We start from the raw sequence: 19561 nt of genomic DNA on the forward strand, positions 1-19561 counted from the left end.
TGCAGGACCTTCTAAATGTGAACAAAATGTTTTTCTCTGAGTGCTGGAGGTAATTCAGTGAAGAAATATCAACTAAAGTTCTTGTTTTGCCCTGATAGGGTTAAAAAATGGTTGTTTGTAATGAAGACTATTATTAGCCAAGGAAAATATAAGTTTCAGGCACTACTTCACAGTACTCAGTTTGAGAGGAATTTTACACATAAGAGGTATCGTTTAACATATTAAAATTGTCCAATCTCAAGAAAATTCACAAACTCCATTATTGAATGTTTAGAAACAAAATAAGCAATAAATTATGAGATAATTTATAAAACATCAAAGACATAGTTAATCTAAGAAATGACACTCTTTAGCCAATACCAGTGAAAAGAAGACAATTTTAACATGAATTTTGGGGAGTCAGGATAGATGCCTCACCTGTGCAAATGTTACCTTCAAGTTTCCATATTAAGGATATTTCTTATTCCTTCTCACACATACGACAGAGCACTGGTCAACTTTCTAAACCTAGTCATCTGAGCTCAAGAGTGGGCCTCACTGCTGCTAAAATTTCTAAATAATACAAAAGAAGAAGAAACAAATATATAAGGTAAAGAAGGGGAAAGAGAAGAAAAAATATGATAGTAGCTGATCATCTCACTTCCTTGAAGTAATCTAAGTCCTGTTTCTTCTTTCAGTAAGTTAATTTTCTGTTCTTCCACTGGTAACCATGTTGTCACAGAACCTCAGGTATTTATGAAGGTTCATATAATCCGAAGCCCTTTTGAAATATCAGTTTTACCTTAATTACTATTCTGTCTTAAATTTTGCAAGGTAGGCAAGCATCCCCAAAGATGTCAATGGCAGCAAACTAAAACTTCTATTGGTGTTAACTTAAGCATTATCAATGGAGTGTCTAGTACGTGTCAGTGACAATGAATAGTTCTGGAGATTTTGTGGTGAATATGATACAATTCTGGGTTGCATAGCAGGGATGATGGACAATGAAGCAGTTATAAAGTAATGTTGTAAATATTACAGATAGGGTAAGCCCATCAGGGGTGTCACAGAAATCTTCCTGTTAAAACAAAACAACAGAAAAGATCTAGATTGAGACCAGGAAAGTTAGAGCAAGTTATCCAGATGACAAGGAATTGGAGCAAAGGAAAAACCTGAGCCAAAGTGCAGAGGGCGAGACTTGAGTATCCAGAAATATCTGGATGCTGCACTTGTAGGGCAGAGAAGAGTGAGGAAGTAGTGAGGATGAAGTGGATGTGCATTGGTTCGTGGTGGGCTCTGAATGCCACATTATCTTTCAACTATATCCTAATAGCAATGGGAAGTCAGTAATGATTTTTTTGGTTTTTTTTTTTTTTTTTTTTTTTTTTGACAGAGTTTCACTCTGTCACCCAGGCTAGATTGCAGTGGTGTGATCTCTGCTCACTGCAAGCTCCACCTCCTGGGTTCACACCATTCTCCTGCCTCAGCCTTCTGAGTAGCTGGGACTGCAGGTGCCCGCCACCACGCCCGGCTAATTTTTTGTATTTTTAGTAGAGATGGGGTTTCACCATGTTACCCAGGGTGGTCTTGATCTCCTGACCTCATGATCTACCCGCCTCAGCCTCCCAAAGTGCTGGGATTACAGGTGTGAGCCACTGCACCCGCCAGAAGTCAGTAATGATTTTAAAGCAGAAGAATGGCTTGATAAATTTTACATTTCTGAAATATCACTGGCAAATGAGATAGAGGAATAAAAGATGGGAAGCAAGGAGTCAATCTAGTGGGCTGCTCCATTAATACCATTTAGACACTAGAGGAATCTGAACTAAGGGTGTGACGGTGGTCTTAGGCCTGCAGGGCTGAGCTCAGCAGGCTGGGTGAGCATAGCCAGGTCAGCTCATGGTAAATCCCAAATGGAAAAATATGGAGATCACTGAGTTTTGAAGCACAGGTGCAGATAAAAGGGGAAATTGCATCATTATCATTATAGCAAAAATTTCAAGTCTGATTACCCAGACATTAGGCCTTGATGACCTAGCTCACTATTTAGAAAAGTTATGCTGAGTGTGGTGTAATGTTGAAGATACTGACGTGAATGACTCACTCTGTGTGGTCTTCGAGGATTATTGACTTATGATGAGCTTCTATGAAATACAACGTGTCCCCTGCCTATATTTCAACCTATTCTTTGCACTACTTGTTTCTTGGATCAAGAGCAAACCAAGTTAGAAGGAAACTGGGTCTCCAATCTGGATCAGATTCTGTGGTCTGGTCTGTTGAGGCTTAAGACCATGTGCTCCTGCTGAGTCCTATAAGATGACCCTGGTTGGGCTCCTGCAGACAGAGAGTTAAGAAGTGCGAAGTGTGTGGTGTCAAGATGGAACACACACTCCCCAGGCCTTATCCCTCCCTGTGGAGGGAAGTAGGTTGGGTTCCACAGACTTTCCTTATGATTGTATTCCTTGACTATCCTTTTAATGTCCCTGGGCTCTGTAGTCATGTCTTGTTTTTCATCTCTAATATTAGCAGTTTGTGTCTTCTCTTCTTTTTTCTTAATTAGTCTGGCTAAACGCTTAGCAAAATTATTGATATTTTTAAAGAACTGGCTTATGGTTTTATTCCGGTTTTATTTTGATTTCTTATTTTCAATTTCATTGATTTCTTCTCAAATTTTAATTATTTGTTTTCCTCTGCTGAGTTTGAATTTGATTTGCTCTTTTTCTAATTTTCTAGTGTGGAAGCCTAGATCATTGATTTTGAACCTTTATTCTTTTCTAATGTAAACATTGCATGCTGTAAATTCCTCTTGAGCACTACTTTCACCGCATTTCACAAATTTTAACAAGTTGTGTTTCCATTTTCATTCAGTTAAATGTATTTTAAATTTCTTTCAAAATTTCTTCTTTGATCCATATGTGATTTAGGATCATGTTGTTTCATTTTCCCCATTTCACTTTTTCTTCTTGTCTCACTAGAGACTAGGTGGATTGCTGAGCTTAGGAGTTCAAAACAAGCCTGGGAAACATGGCAAAACACTGTCTCTATGAAAAATAAAAAAATTGGCTGGATTTGGTGGTGGATACCTGTAGTTCCAGCTACTTGGGAGGCTGAAGTGGGAGAATCACCTGACCCTGGGAGATTGAGGCTATGGCGAGCTGTGATCACACCACTGTACTCCAGCCTGAGCGACAAAGTGAGACTGTGTCAGAAAAAAAGAAAAAAAAAAAAAAAAAAAGAGCTCATATAAACAAACCCAGTAAAAAGAAAAAAGGGCGGGGAGTGCTTGAGGCATAAATAATATGTCAGAATGGTAACATGACTCTGTTCTTTCAAAATTGCATCAAACCTCTTCTAGGTATTAAAAATGTAAAGAGGTATATAGAAAGTTAACCATTCCATGTTAAGGATTGTATTAGGCTGTTCTTGCATTGCTACAAAGAAATACCTGAGATAGAGTAATTTATAGAGAAAATAGGTTTAATTGGCTCATGGTTCTGCAGACTGTACAAGCCTGGCACCAGCATCTATTCCAACTTCCGGCGAAGCCTCAGGGAGCTTTTACTCATGGTAGAAGGCAAAGTGGGAGAAGGCACATCGCATGGAAAAAGGAGGAGCAAGAGAGAGAGATTGGGGGTGGGGAGGTGCCCCACACTGTTTTGTTTTGTTTTGTTTTGTTTTTGAGGAGACGAAGTCTGGCTCTGTAGCCCACGCTGGAGTGCAGTGGGGAGATCTCGGCTCACTGCAACCTCCGCCTCCCGGGTTCAAGCAACTCTCCTGACTCAGCCTCCCGAGCAGCTGTGATTATAGGCACACGCTGCCATGCCCAGCTAATTCCTTTTGTATTTTAGCAGAGACAGGGTTTCACTGTGTTGCCAAGTCTGATCTCGAACTCCTGAGCTCAGGCAATCTGCCCTCCTCAGCCTGGCCTCCCAAAGTGATAGGATTACAGGCGTGAGCCACCGCGCCCGGCCCCCACAATTTTATTTAATTAAATTAATTAATTAATTAATTAATTAATTTATTTATTTATTTATTTTTGAGATAGAGTCTTGCTCTGTTGCCCAGGCTAGAGTGCAGTGGCGGGATCTCGGCTCACTGCAAGCTCCGCCTCCCGGGTTCACGCCATTCTCCTGCCTCAGCCTCCCGAGTAGCTGCGACTACAGGCACCCGGCACCACGCCCAGCTAATTTTTTTGTATTTTTTTTGTAGAGACCGGGTTTCACCGCGTTAGCCAGGATTGTCTCGATCTCCTGACCTCTTGATCGGCCCGCCTCGGCCTCCCCAAAGTGCTGGGATTACAGGCGTGAGCCACCATGCCCAGCCTGCCCCCACACTTTTAAATGACCAGATCTTGTGTGAACTCAGAGAGAGACCTCACTTAACACCAAGGGGGATGGCTCAAGCCATTGATGAGAGATCCACCCGCATGATCCAAACACCTCACACAAGGCCTCACGTCCAAAACTAGGGATGACAATTCAACATGAGAATTGGCAGGGACATACCTTCAAACTGTATCAAGGATTTTGGATACACTTTTTACTTTCTTTTTTTTCTCCCTGTGGATCATAAGACATTCTTTATGTAGGTCTTAGTTATAGTCTTAGCTCTTAATTAAAATCTTAAAATAATTCGATGTTACTAGTATTGGAACTTAACACCATGAAAATATACTTAGTTTTCTATCCACACTTGCAATGATCAGAGAAACTCTTTGCACAAAACTCCGGGGGTTGAAGCACAATTCTCTTGTCTACAGACAGAGGTAAGGGCATCCTAGTGCCAGATATAAAAGTTGGCTTGGTTCACCAGGTATGGATGGAGACCGGTAACTGCTAACTGGAATAGGGGCTTTGAGGGCTAAAACTCAGGTTCAAGCTACAGGAGAACATCTTAAACCTCACAAAGCTGGCTTCTGTGACTTTTTAGAGTGATCTAAGGCTTCAGTGGAGTTTTTGAGGGGAGAGGGATGGTAGAGCACAGCTTTCCATAGGGACAGGAAGGGCTGCATGGAGACTCTGCTCTGGAGAATTGGGAGTGGTGACAATTAGTCACTCTAATGCATGAAGCTCCTGAGGGGACTCTCTAAGCCCTTCTGTGCAAAGTCAGCCACTGCCACACTTCTGTAGTTCTGTGGATTAGCCAATTTGAGGCTATCTATGAATTTCCTCCCAGTAGTTTTTCTCACAATCTAAACTAGTCTCAGGTGATTTCTGAGCCCCTGAGTCCGAGGAGTCTGGAACCCTTAAACTCCATCATCCATCATTTTGTTGGAGGGGAGCATTCTCTACAAAACAACTTAAACATTTACTGAAATAGGTAAGTCCACTTTCTCAGGCTCTGATGAATATTTTAGAGCTCTTAATAGAAATTTCAGCAGAGGGTGAGTGTCAACAGAAGTTTATAGAGAGGTAGAAGTCGTTCTTACATGAATTTTTAGGAAGTTTGGATGAGAAATAAGAATCCTGAATGATGAAATCATCTCACTCTAAGTATTAAAACAAATGTAATAAAATAATTTTGTTTTCCAGAAGCTGGAGAACTAACTACATTTTCATTTCATGGGTTTCTCAATTTCAATCTTTATTACTAGCAGAGAAGAAGAGAGAGTGAAAACAGAGGTTGGGAAAGAAGACAATTATTAATTTTAAAACAGAGATACCATGGATGAATTCTACATTATTTTTGGGAAAGAAATTTAGAGGAGAAATTCATAGCTATAAAACTTTTACTTAGACATTGATTGATATTAATGAACATGTAGCAGGAATATATTACTTTTCCAAATATGTATATTACATTTCCAGATAAATTGTCAATTGTTTTAATGTCTTTTCTCTCAGTTATTTCCCTTAGAGTATTTTGATTTTAATTTTCCTTTCTCTGAGGGAAATTTTAAATGTAAGGTGATGAAATAAATTGATTGAAGTCTATAGCTCTCAGAACATGAACTGGGACTACCGTTGAGGTCTCCTGACTCAGGTTTCGTTAATCTAGAATGTGTTGTAGGGAATGCACTGTTGAGACTATCCAGACTAAGGAAATTATGCTACAAAAGAACACCCTAGACTTAGATATAGGAGAGAGGAGATATAAAGAAGATAAGCATTTACACAATGAAACCATGATAAAACACACAGGCAAAGGTTAATTTTAGGATTGCACCATGTTTGAGACGCTGGGCCTCAATAATTGGACTCAGATTATGGGAAAAGTCAACCAAATCAAGACAGGAAATAGATAAAAAGGTCTCAAAGAAGAACAACTAATTGTCTTCTCAGGATATCTAAAACCATCTTTGAGATCTCACCCACCCAGTGGCGCTTGGGTTCTGGGTATCCAAATGTTAGTAAGATGGAAATACTTCTGCCCATGATGGATGCATTCAGTGTATACAACCAAGTGTTCAACCACAGGGCAGATGCACCTTCCTCTAAATGAAATGAACATTTCTAATCACAGCCCAAGTCTGTAAAGAAATGTGTCTGGTTTATTTAGAGCAGCATGGAAGAAAAACATATGTAGATTGTGGGACTTAACCTCCATGTGCACTATTGAATATGCTACAGAGTATTCAGAGCTCTATTTGCCTCAGTTAAGATTGTAGAGGACTCCAATAAGAAGGGCAAATGGGATTAAAATTCGGTGGAGTATTAGAATCATGGTGCACACATTTTCTGGAGAGAAAGCTTTTGGCTTTTTAGACCTTAGCTTTAGGGAATTATCACTATAATGAATAAGAGATAATATTGGTAATAGGCCCCTAAGCCTCAGTATGTTTCAGATTAAATTCACAAAGCTCTTAGAAGGTTTTGTTTAACCATGCACTTTTTGAATTGATGTAAGTAGTGGAAAGGATTATTATTCAAAAATATGTTTTTGGAATGTGAGACACTGAGGAATACTTTTCTAGCATGCATACCTTCTGAGTCTTTCCAAGTCAACACTTCCCTCTTCCTAATATGGGGAAAAGGGAGAAGTTAATATTTTAAGGCAGCCAGTCAATAGAGGTGGAAAATTATGTTAGATGCTTTAAAATGTATAATACACTGACTGGAGTGGGATAGCAAAACATGGAACTCAACGTTGCAAATGGAAATTATGCCTAAGTGTCAAGCCCTGGACATTTGATTCCTTGCAAGAATAAATTGAATATATTTCAGTCTCGGTCCACAGAGTAGCAATGAAATTTAAATGCAATTAAAAATAATACAACAAAAATGTGAACAGCAGCACGTGAAGACATTTCCAGAGCCCCACAACTTATGATCCTGTCTGCGTGGCACCAACACAGTGATAAGTTCTGTCAATGCCCAGTTGATTTTAACTATGGGTCTGGCTTCTCATCTTTTACTTGATGAACAGTGGCTCATGGTTCCTCCAACATCTTCTCATTTCATTAGAGCAGCAATAGGGGGAGGATGTGGTAAAAGGCTGAAAGGGAACTTTAGGTGGGAAGTCATTGTTGCTTGGGGCTGTACCCTTTCTTCTCAGCATTCTGCAGAGTTGTATGGAGCTGGGCATGGATGGGACCCCCACCTCGGAGATCAACTCTTCAGGGTTAAAGAAAATTCTAGCGAACTTGTTGGCAGAATGATTACATAATTTCAAAATACCAGATGTTTACAGCAAATATTAACATACGTCACTGCCTAAGAATTTACTATGAGTAACATTTTTAACTTCACTTAACATCTTGCTTTTCCCTGTGTTCCTTTGAAGAAGGGGAGAGGAAAAGGCAATTTTAGAACAGGGTCCACATCTTCTGGAAGGCAGACCTGCATATAGAGAGCTAAGTGACTGGCATGGAGCTTTTTGTCTCATAGATGAGGAGTTAGAATATAAATTCAGAGAAAGGAAGGCAGGAACATCTATAGCCCAATTTTATCTCCTCCATCCAGATAAAGGCTAGTCCAGGTTTGAACATCTGCTAGCTTGGTTCTGCAAATTTTTCACTCTTCATCTTCAGGTGATATATATTTTTTGTCACAGATATTATAAGATAGTAGTTGATTGAAACAATAAGAAAAAGAGTAATGGGTGAATTTGCCGAGATAGGATAGGTTGAAAAAGAACATTTAATTTGTTGCAATTTAGATTTAATTTTTCCAAAAAAGAAAACAGATTCCATGGAATCAATGAATAGATTTGCTTTACTAAAGAAAGATCATGACTGATTGAAATTTAACTGTTAAATCAGGGTTTTTTTTATTATGTAAAATGAACTGTGTGAGGAATCTAAACACTTACTTTTTTGGTCTTTCTTTGTCGTAGATAGAAGAACATTTCAGTCCTGATATTTGCTGTAACTAGTAACTACTGAATAAACAGAGAAGCCATATGGAGGATCTTTTACCTGGGTCCAACAAAAGTAATTTTGTTTTCTTTTATATATTTGTTTGACAAATAAAAATTGTATATATTTAGTGTATATATTTTAAGAATTCTTGTTACAAAAATAATATGTATGTGATGTGATGCACATATTAATTAGCTCAACTTAGCCATTTCAATAAAGGTAATATTTTAACTAGAAAATTTTTATCTTTGCTATTCATACCTCTTTCCTGATTTTTTTTCTGTAATTTTCAGGTTATTTACATCTAAAATCCCAGTTTTTACTGTTATGTGATGTATTGTAAAGGATCAGTGTAAGCTGTTATACCAGTTGATAATGTTTAGGTACTTTTATATTATAAAAGTTTCATTTAGCATTATTGCATTTTTGAACATGTCGTAAAAAAGGACAATGTTCAACATAAATGTAATACATTTCAGGCATTAAAGACAGGGCTTTAAGAAAGATAATCATTCACAGAATATTTGAATAGCACCTCTCTTACTATATCAAACATTGTTTTCTATTTCTTATGGTCACAGTGATTATCCTACATTCACCCCATTTCATAAAACACAGGCAATAGGAATTCCTTTTTCCATTGTGATCCTGTTTATGGAGGTGAACCACAGGGTATGCCATTCTTCAGTACTGTGTTCTGAGCAGGCAGCATGAATTGGTTATTTTCAACAGTCAAAAGAAAGCCCAAAACATATATAGAAAAAAATTGATTTGATGTTTATTGAGTATAAAGATGATATAACTCTAAGAATGTAAAATATAATTTTATTGCTTACTAAAGGAACATTAGATGCCTGGCAAAAAGGTAATGTTGTTGGTGTTGGACAAGTACTGTGAAGAGCACACAAGTCACACTTGTATACCACGAAGAGCTAAATAGGACTATTAGCTGTGTTCATTGTCCAATACTGGTTTTGTAACTTGGCTGCATGCTTGTATTAAGAGGTTTTGGTAGTTGTGTTTGCACAGACAAATTGAAGAAATATTCTCACATTTTTTCCTTAGTTAATTGACTTCAATGAATGTCACTTGTGTAGGGGAAATACAGATTCCACAAATTAGAGCAGTAAGGATCAAGCTTTGGCTTCCTATAGGAGTGGTTGGCTATGAAGCATGTTACCTGGCACCTGGTCCGTTCATCATGATATAAGAATAGAAAGCCAGTTATATTTAGCTGAAAGGTGAGCCAGAATAAAATGCATAGGGTTTTAACTGAAGGTGCGTTAAAATCATCTGGTTCGTACATGGTTCCTCTTTCAATTGGTTTTCCAAGTGCAGATGATACTTACATTTTCTTTATCTAACATCAATCCAAAAACATTAGAAACAAGATATATTTTTGAGTATTAATTATTTTGAAACCCACAATGGCCATGGAAAAACACAGCAAACTTGATGGGTTAATAAAAATTAGCTAATATATCAGTGAAAGATATTTAAGTATTAGCAGCCTATTTTAATAAAAGACTTTGTTGGAAAACACAGGACATGATAATAAATGCTATAGTTAATAAAAGTTAGTCATAGAAGAAGAGCAGATTATGGATTAGATGAAAAGTATTCTGCCCAGGATAAACTTAAATCTTTAAGCACTTAGACATTATAGATCTTTTTGTGCTTAAAATGACATAAAAATTTGTATTTTATATAATTAACTTGGAGGTAGTGTGTAGGATTTTTGGAGTGAATGGAAGTTACATTAGGGAAATTTACAAGGAAGCTCTGGCACTCTAGAAGATGGGAATAAAGAGGGAAAGGGTAAGTGTGGCTGAGAGTAAGGAGAAGATGCGGGAGATATATAATAAAATAAAGGAAGAGAATGTATTCTGTGGCATACTGAAGAAGAGGGAAAAATAAAAGATGATTCCTTGAGATACTAGGAGAAATCTAATTCTGCTGATAGTAAAAAAGAATTCAGGATGGAATTTCATTTGTGGATAGAGGAGTACAGGCATCGGTGAGATATTTAAGAAACATTCATTCAGCTTTTCTGAAATGCATTTGGAGCTTTGAAGGCAAATCCAGAAGCTAATTGTAAAATTGAGGGTGAGCCATATAGAGTTGATAGTAATTATTTTAACTAGAAATAAAAAGACTTCCAAGAAAAACTGTAGAAGTTGAGTACAAGTTCTGAGCACAGAACCTTAGCAAATGCTCATAGAGCAGAGCATGGGGAATGAGGAAGGTTAAGAAAGCAAATTCGATCGGAGGAAAATCAGGACAGAAGTCCATGACAGAGTTGAGAGTTTGAAGGAAGAAACAGGTAACATTATTAAAAGCTAAGTAAAAAATGAAAATACGATAAAAAACATCTCTGGAATTGATGATGGCAGGTTATCAGTAACCTTTAAGTTTTCAAATTCTATAGATTAGTGAGGGCAGAAATGTTTACAGGCTCAGGAATAAATATTAGGAAATAAATCCAGACAATGGATTCCAATCATTAGAGATGTGAAACAAAGGGGGATTTAGAATGCTATATACACAGTAAAGCTTCCTAAGTTGAGATGCCTGTATATTTTCTTTTATAATGAGGGCGAAGGAGATACTCAGGAGCAAGAGAAACCTGAGGATGGTAGAGAGGGAGAGTAAATGGATGAAGAAGATTCTGAATGAGAGAGCATGAAATCAAGACTAAGGATCATCAGTAAATAATGGACACCTGCCTGTTCCAGCACTCCTGTAGGAACCTAGGGCTTCAACGCCTTTAATTTCACCCAGGACCCTTCAGCTGGCCAATATTAGGCACATTTCACACATGAAGAATGTGAGGCTCTGAGACGCTAAGTATCTTGCTCCGAGTCTCAGAAAACAGAACAAGATGTGGATCCAACACAGGAGCTGTTAGACTCTGAAGTTCACACTTTCTCTGAGATGAGTCACTGTCAGTCATTTGTAATGTGACAAGGACTTAGTGGAGAGACATGTTGGGTGACTGAGAGGAGCACAGTGAGTCACGGGCTTGCAGGGTCTCCAGTGCGGCAGAGGAGCAAATACAGTGAAGACCACTGTGTCTTTTCCCTCACTGATACGTCAGCTCTCCATGAAAATTAAGGGTAATATTCACCCTAAAAATCCATCATCTAACAATGATGGCACTTTATAGGTGTTTGCCAAGTTAATGGAAAAATGTCTAGTTCAGATGCAAATCTGGAATCTAGTCAATAATAGTTGACAGGTTTTCTTTTAGTGAAATGTTTTTGAGGTTTTAGAATTTAAATTTGAATGTCTCTTTGAGGCAATCAAATGTACTCTCAGGCTCATTATTATTTTAGAAAATGTATTCTCCGGCTCATTATTATTTAGATGCTCCTGGGAGCATCAGGACAGAGCAGTAAAGAGGAAATGTTGGAGGAGAAGGAAGGTCTTGAGGAGGACATTAGGGAGAGTCTAGAAAAAATGGATGTGAATGTCAGCTATGAAAGGGATGAGCATTTCTGGAACTACATATTTTGCTTAATCCTTTATCACGTAAGAGAGTTGAAGCATTGACAGTCTTTCCCTTGTAGGTAAGAGACCCTAGTCTGTCCAGACCTGTTTCTGCCCTCAATGCCTCCTGCCTCCTTTCTTTCCTACTTTCCCTTATTGTGGACACTGCAATAAAAGGAAAGCTCGTGAAGAGGCAGACATGGAATAAGAAGGCATTGGTTCTAATTTTTTTTTTTTTTTTTTTACCATGTAGCTTGTTTTTGTTTAAGGTTCAAAATTGATGCTATAACATTAGTTTTACTGACAAAGCACTTGCTGAGCAAAAGTAAGGAGAAGGGAATCTCCATTCCAATGTACATTCAAGTGAATTCATATCTTCCTCTCTGTCTTGGACAATGAAGAAGGGTTGTTAGACATCTGCTTTCTCTTCCTCCCTCGTATCTAAAAAGTCTAAGCATTCATATCCATATTTGTTTTCTTTCATGGCCATAGCAACAGCAGCAAGTTGAAAAAAGCAAAAAAAAAAAAAAGAGACCAAGGTACAATTACAATCCCATCCCACAAAGAGGTCAAAGGCTACCCAAAAGACCAGTGGGCTGCAGGATCCTCAAAGCATCTAAGCCATTCGTATACTCTCAGGTATGTTACAGGTGGTCTCCAATTTTATTTGTATCTGAATTTGTGGAGAGGATGCAGGGAAAATCATGTTTGTTGGCTTACCTATCCCGACACAGACATCATGTTACTACTAAAACACATGATTCTACAGTTGTACTACCAGTAACAATTCAAAAAGTCCTTTCCCCATATGTTATCTACATTTGATGCTAAATGTACTCGTGAGTTATGTAATAATGTCCTCTTGCATATATAATGTTTATCAATAAACCAACATCATGAATCTGCCTAATAAAATCAGGTTTAAACATGGGTTTCCGGTTCCAGATTTTTCCTCCAGGCCTTGCTTCTTCCAAATCTTTCCTTTTGTAGTAGATTTACACATTTCATCAAAATGAGTCTGGTTGACATGTTTAAGGTAATTCTTTAACTTTCCAACCATATTCTTCTTTATTGCTTATCATTTTACCTGCTGGTTGTCGTTTGAAACTCTCTCCTTGCCCTGGAATCTGAAGTAAGTTGGTAAAGATTCAGAATTTCTAGTGTTGCAATACATTATTTACTTTTGTAGTACATTTACACATTCCATCAAGATGAGTCTAGTTGACATACTTAAGCTAATTTGTTAACTTTCCAACCATATTCTTCATTGCTTATCATTTTTACCTGCTGGTTGCCATTTGCAATCCTCTCCTTGCCCTGGAATCTGAAGTAAGTTTGTAAAGATGTAGAATTCCTAATGTTGCAATGCATCATTTCTAGGATTTAACTGGCTTCCCTGACATCAAATTGTGTCTTGTAAAGGCCATAGTCTGTCTTTCTGATGCAAAGTAAATGTAATGCATGTTGGGTCAAGACTGTCATTTTGGCCAATAAATGACCTGAAGTACCTGCCCTAGGGATGGCTGGCATGTACAGAATGCATTCAAACAAGTTATTCTTATGGTTAGTCAACAACTTCTGTTTTTTTCTGACTCCCTTCACAGATTAATAATCCCTAAATATTTTAATGGGAACAAATAACCAGACTTGGGTGAGTGAATTTATTCTCCTCGGCCTGTCCAGTGACTGGAACACTCAGGTCTCCCTCTTTGTCCTGTTCTTGGTCATGTACATGGTGACCATGCTGGGGAACTGTCTCATTGTCCTTCTGATCAGACTGGACAGCCAACTCCACACTCCCATGTATTTCTTTCTCACCAACCTCTCACTTGTTGATGTCTCCTATGCCACAAGCATAGTCCCTCAGCTGCTGGCGCATTTTCTTGCAGAACATAAAGCCATCCCATTGCAGAGCTGTGCAGCCCAGTTATTTTTCTCCCTGGCCTTGGGTGGGATTGAGTTTGTTCTCCTGGCAGTGATGGCCTATGACCGCTATGTGGCTGTGTGTGACCCCCTGCGATACTCGGCCATCATGCATGGAGCGCTGTGTGCTAGGTTGGCCATCACATCCTGGGTCAGTGGTTCCATCAACTCTCTTGTGCAGACTGCTATCACTTTTCAGCTGCCCATGTGCACTAACAAGTTTATTGATCATATATCCTGTGAACTCCTAGCTGTGGTCAGGCTGGCTTGTGTGGACACTTCTTCCAATGAGGTCGCCATCATGGTGTCTAGCATTGTTCTTCTGATGACACCCTTCTGCCTGGTTCTTTTCTCCTACATCTGGATCATCTCCACCATTGTAAAGATCCAGTCTACAGAGGGAAGAAAGAAAGCCTTCCACACATGTGCCTCTCACCTCACGGTGGTTGCGCTGTGCTATGGCATGGCCATTTTCACTTACATCCAGCCCCACTCCAGTCTCTCTGTCCTTCAGGAGAAGTTGTTCTCTCTCTTTTATGCCATTTTGACACCAATGCTGAACCCCATGATTTACAGCCTAAGGAATAAAGAGGTGAAGGGGGCCTGGCAGAAACTATTATGGAAATTCTCTGGGTTAACATCAAAGCTGGCAACTTGACTCACGAGCATGACTTAGAGAAACCAAGTTTACCTCAGTGTTCATCCAACTCAGATCTGACAGGTGTAAACTATATTGTCCTGGCAACCAGGAAGGAGATGACATAACATGAACTGTGGATGTTATGTAGGAGGCTGAGTGGTTGAGTTGGATGGGGTTTGGGATGTGGGGTTATGTTTATGAACAGTGGAGTTAGATACTGCTGTTATAAAACTTCCCACACTTCTTTCACCTCCACTCTTACAGCCTGACAATCATTGAAAAAAAATTACTACTTACTGTTTTGATTTGTCACATCATTTGTAATCATAAACCTATTCATAGATGTTACCTTAGACCACTGGTACTTACACATCCACATTTTATAAAAGGTTATGGTGCTTTCATTGAAAACAAAACGCATTTTTACATTTGAAGACTCACTTTAAATAATTTGTAGCATAGGTCATCATATGCAGTAATCGTGTGAGTCAACATTCTGAGAAAAGTGTTATTGTCAAGGCTGACTAAAATGTTTTTGTGCAGTACCTACAAAAGGTGAACATAATGTCTTTTCCTGAGTGCCTGAGGTAATTCAGTGAAAAAATATCAACTCAAGGTCTTGTTTTACCTTTATAGGGTTATAATCAATGGTTGTTTGTACTAAAGACTATTATTGACCAAGAAAAGTTAAGCTTCAAGCACTCCTTGACAGTATCCAAACAGTTTGAGAAGAATTTTACTGCATATATAGGTACGTCATTTAAAATATTAAAAATGATTAATCTCTGAAAAATTCATAAGCTCTTTCTCTGAAACTTTTTTTGTTTTTTATTTTTTATTTTTGAGACAGAGTTTCACTCTTGTTGCCCAGGCTGGAGTGCAATGGCGCAATCTCGGCTCACTGCAACCTCCGCCTCCTGGGTTCAAGTGATTCTCCTGCCTCAGCCTCCCAAGTAGCTGGGATTACCAGCATGTGCCACCATGCCTGGCTAATTTTTTGTATTTTTAGTACAGATGGGGTTTCTCCATGTTGGTCAGGCTGGTCTTGAACTCCTGACCTTGGGTGATCCACCGGCCTCAGCTTCCCAAAGTGCTGGGATTACGAGTGTGAGCCACCACACCTGGCCCTCTCTGAATCTTCAGAAACACACAAAAAAGCACACAAATTATGAGATACTATATAAAAGGTCAAAGACATAGTTAATCTAAGGACAAACTCTTCAGCCAAAGTCAGTGAAGGGCAAGATAATTTAATACGAATTTTCGAACATCAAAGATCAGTTAGCTGGGCAAATGTTACCCTCAAGTCTCCACACTGAGAACTTCTCTTGCCCCCTGTGTTTTTCCCGCCCTCATACACACAACAGAGCCATAGGTGAACTTTCGTAAATCTTGTAACCTGGGCTTGTCTGACAGTGGACTTCCCTTTGAAAAGAAGCATAACTGATATAAAAGAAGGAGAAGATATAATTGAAAAAGGGGAAAGAAAAGAAAGAATACGATCATAGCTGGTCTCTCTACTCCCTTGAAGGTGTCAAAGTCCTTTCTTCCTTTTGCATTTTCTTTAAGTCAGTTGATTTGCATTTCTTACATTTGTCAACACATCATCATAGAATCTAAGCTTTCCTACAGTGTTGAAGACATATAACTCAAAGCCCATTTGATATCTGAATTTTATATTAATAGTAATGCAATCTTAAATTTTGCAAGATAGGCAGTCATCCTAAAAGATGACAATGCTGGCAAATTAAATTTTTATTTCAAGTTTTATCAGTGGAGTATCTATTCTGTGTCAGTGTCAATAAATGGTTGTTGGACACAATAGTCAATATGATTCCATCCTAACAAGGATAATTTCGCATAGTAGGGAAGACAGATGATGAAACAATGATAACGCATTGTGGTAAGTGTTACAGTGAAGGGAAACCTGCTGGAAATGATTGCAGAAGGCTTCCTATAAAAGGACCTTTGGGTTGAGACCAGAAATGTAAGAACAAGTTATCTAGAAGATAAGAAACCCAAACAAGAAACAACCTGTACAAAGTTGTAGAGATGTGAGCAAGAATGAAAGTCCAAAAAATGCTGGAAGTTCAATTTCAGGGCAGAGAAGAGTGAGGGAGTAGTAAGGATAAAGCAGGCAGGTTAGACATGGTCAGATCCTGGAAGGTGTCAAATGTCTAAGTATCTTTTAATTTTATTCTGATAGAAAACAATAGTCAGTGGAGAATTTTTAGAAGAAGTATAGATTGAAAAAAAATCACATTTAAAAACTATCACTCTGGCAAATGAGATAGTGGAAAAAAAGATTAGAGGCAAGACGACCAGCCTGCCTGCTGGGTCTGCTTCAGTAATACTCTTGAGACATTAGAGATGTCTGAATTAAGTTAGATGCAATGGGAAGGAGACAAGTAAAGTAGTGTCATTTAAAAGCGATGTCAGCTAAAACACTTCATCTCCCAGATTGGAAATGCCATCTGAATCTCATTCCTATTTTAAAATGTGAGGATACTGTCTGAACATTCTGTAAATTGTGTAGTAAACTGGAAAATTCACCATTATGAACATGCCCTATATAAAATGGTATGTATGGGAAAGAGATAAGGAGAAAGTAATCAAAAATACAAATACATACATAATACCTCAAGGAGGAAAATACATGAAGATGCTATATCTTCATTTCTGTAAGCGGTCATGTGGTCACAGTGTTTGTGACATTTCTCCATCAACCATCACACAATCCTTTGCCTTCAAACCCCTCCTAAGCACATTAGGATTCTTCCTGGAAGGGGTATCCAAGTCTTGATCTCTCAGGAAGCAGAAATGCTGAGAGTGGGCCTTAGGTATGTGGAAATAGACTACTATAGTCTCATATTCTGTATTCATCAGGGTTCTTTAGAGAGACAAGACTAATAGGATAGACGAATATATGAAAAGAAGTTTATTAAGGAGTATTGACTCACACGATCAAAAGGTAAAGTCCCACAATAGGCCTTCTGTAGGCTGAGGAGCAAGGAAGCCGGTTGGAGTTCCAAAACCTCAAAAGTAGGGAAGCCAACAGTGCAGCCTTCAGGCTGTGGCCGAAGGCCTGAGAGCCCCTTGCCAACCACTGTTGTAGGTCCAAGAGTCCAAAAGCTGAAGAAATTGGAGTGGAGTCTGATGTTTAAGGTCAGGATGCATCCAGCACAGGAGAAAGATGGAGGCCAGAAGACTCAGGCAATCTAGTCCATCCATGTTCCTCTTCCTGCTTTTATCCTAGCCGTGCTGGCAGCTGATTAGATGGTGCCCACCCAGATTGAGGGTGGGGCTGCCTCTCCCAGTCCACTGACTCAAATGTTAATCTCCTTTGGCAACATCTTCACAGACACACCCAGGAACAGTACTTTGTAACCTTCAATCCAATCAAGTTGATGGTCAATATGAACCATCGTATATTCCATCTATTACATTTCAATTTTTATCTTTTTTATTTGATAGACTTTTTAATTTCAAGGCTACACTTTCTCAGTAACTTAAATCTTCATAAATTAAATTAGTTGGATCACCTTATGACTGCACACACTTCTAATTCACAGCTGCTTGTGAAAGGCATTCCCGATAGAAGGCATGAACATTATCTTGATACAGGAATACAAAATAAGATGCTCTTCTAAACTTTATTGTTTATTCAGTCATTAAATAGAAAAAATTTAAAAAGGCACTGAAAAGTATTTGAAAAAAAAATGTTTTTCATTAGTTAATAACCATAAAAACACCACTGAAGTTTTTCCTTAAAAATCTAATACATATAAAAATTACAGTTTGTTCAAATAAGAATCTGAATGAGACCCATATATTCCAGTTGTCTACTATGCTTCTGAGAATTCTTCTACTCTATCAATTAATAAATTTATGGTAATTTAGTAACCTATAAATTCTGCTTTTTTACTGTTGGAATTATTTTGTAAATAAAACTGCATCATTTATTCCTGTTGGACTTCTCATACAGTCTAGATTTTTTGATGACATCCCTATAGTGTAATTTTACTTGTTATTTTATTTCTGTATCTCCTGTTTAATCCAGAGGTTTCATCAGATTTATTTATTTATTTTTCTGACAGTAGTATTTCACAGATGGTCACATGTCCTTCTAGCAAGAAGCACACAATGTTTGCAGCAAGAAACACAATGTTTCTTTTTTTTCTGGAGATTGTTACAGCTATTATATCGCACAGGTCAGGATTTTTCAAAAGTGCCAAATATCTATTGACATTTTGGGCTGAATAATTATTTGTTATGGGGGCTATTTTGTCCTTGGTAGGATACTTAGCGACATTCCTAACCTCTGCCTACTAGATGGCCCTAGTACTCCCTTCCCACTAGGCAATGCCAATATTGCCCCTGATAGAGAAGGACTGACCTAGCTCTATTAATTTATTAGGGGTTGCAACATGATGAGAGTCTATCATCCTTTTCTCTTTATAATCTAAAATACATTTACAGAGACAAACTTCCACCTCATCACTATTTCATCCTCCTGAGGTACAGTTGGTATGAGAAAGGCAGAATAAATTTTTTAATTTTTCCTCTTTGCCACTTTTCAATACAACAAATGAGGCGAGGTTTTTTTCATTATAATTGTGAACTCACTGATGTACATTTATTCGATGTGTCTTAATCCATGGCAATTATTGTCTTTATTGATGTTCAAACTGCCCCATATTTGGTGAACATGAGCCTATTTTAGTTTCTTATTCCTGCTGTAAAAGCAGGAATTCCACAAGTTTCACTTTATTTTACAAAGTCCCACAAACTTTGTGACTCAAAACATTACAAAATTATTATCTTAACATTACAAAGGTCAGAGTCTGATATGGGTTCTACTAGGGCAAAATCAAGCTGTTGCCAGAGCTGCATTTCTCCCTGGGGTCTCTGCGGAAGATTCCATTTCTTGCTTTCTTGCTTTTTGAGCTGACTTCCACTCCTTGGCTCGTGGCTCCTCCTTCCACAAGACCAACAGCACAGCAAACCTCTTGGTGTCTCTGATCCTCCACTCCATTCTGTCCTCCTTATGATGACAGATAAATGATCCTCTGTCATCACATATCTTTCTTCTGACCCTGATCCTCTCATCTTGTTCTTTACAAGAAACTTGTGATTACACTGGGGCCACCCACATTGTCCAGGACAATATCCCAATTTAAAAATCCTTCATTTAAATGCATCTGCAAGGCCCTTTTATCATGTACAATGGC

At 38.4% G+C, this 19561-nt stretch overlaps 1 protein-coding gene across 1 annotated transcript; it reads left to right on the forward strand.

Moving 5' to 3' along the window:
- Positions 1 to 13069: 13069 nt before the first annotated feature.
- LOC111525582 (olfactory receptor 2F1) lies at positions 13070 to 14430 on the forward strand. Its single transcript, XM_023191018.1, has one exon. The coding sequence runs from the start codon at positions 13395 to 13397 to the stop codon at positions 14346 to 14348; it is 954 nt and encodes a 317-aa protein (XP_023046786.1). The 5' UTR covers positions 13070 to 13394; the 3' UTR covers positions 14349 to 14430.
- The last annotated feature ends 5131 nt before the right edge of the window (positions 14431 to 19561 follow it).

Source organism: Piliocolobus tephrosceles, chromosome 8 (genome assembly GCF_002776525.5).
Source record: "Piliocolobus tephrosceles isolate RC106 chromosome 8, ASM277652v3, whole genome shotgun sequence".
In the NCBI taxonomy this organism is placed as follows: Eukaryota; Metazoa; Chordata; class Mammalia; order Primates; family Cercopithecidae; genus Piliocolobus; species Piliocolobus tephrosceles.

Coding starts and splice junctions, on each gene's coding strand:
- LOC111525582 (XM_023191018.1), top strand. CDS start 13,395: ATGGGAACAAATAACCAGACTTGGGTGAGTGAATTTATTCTCCTCGGC.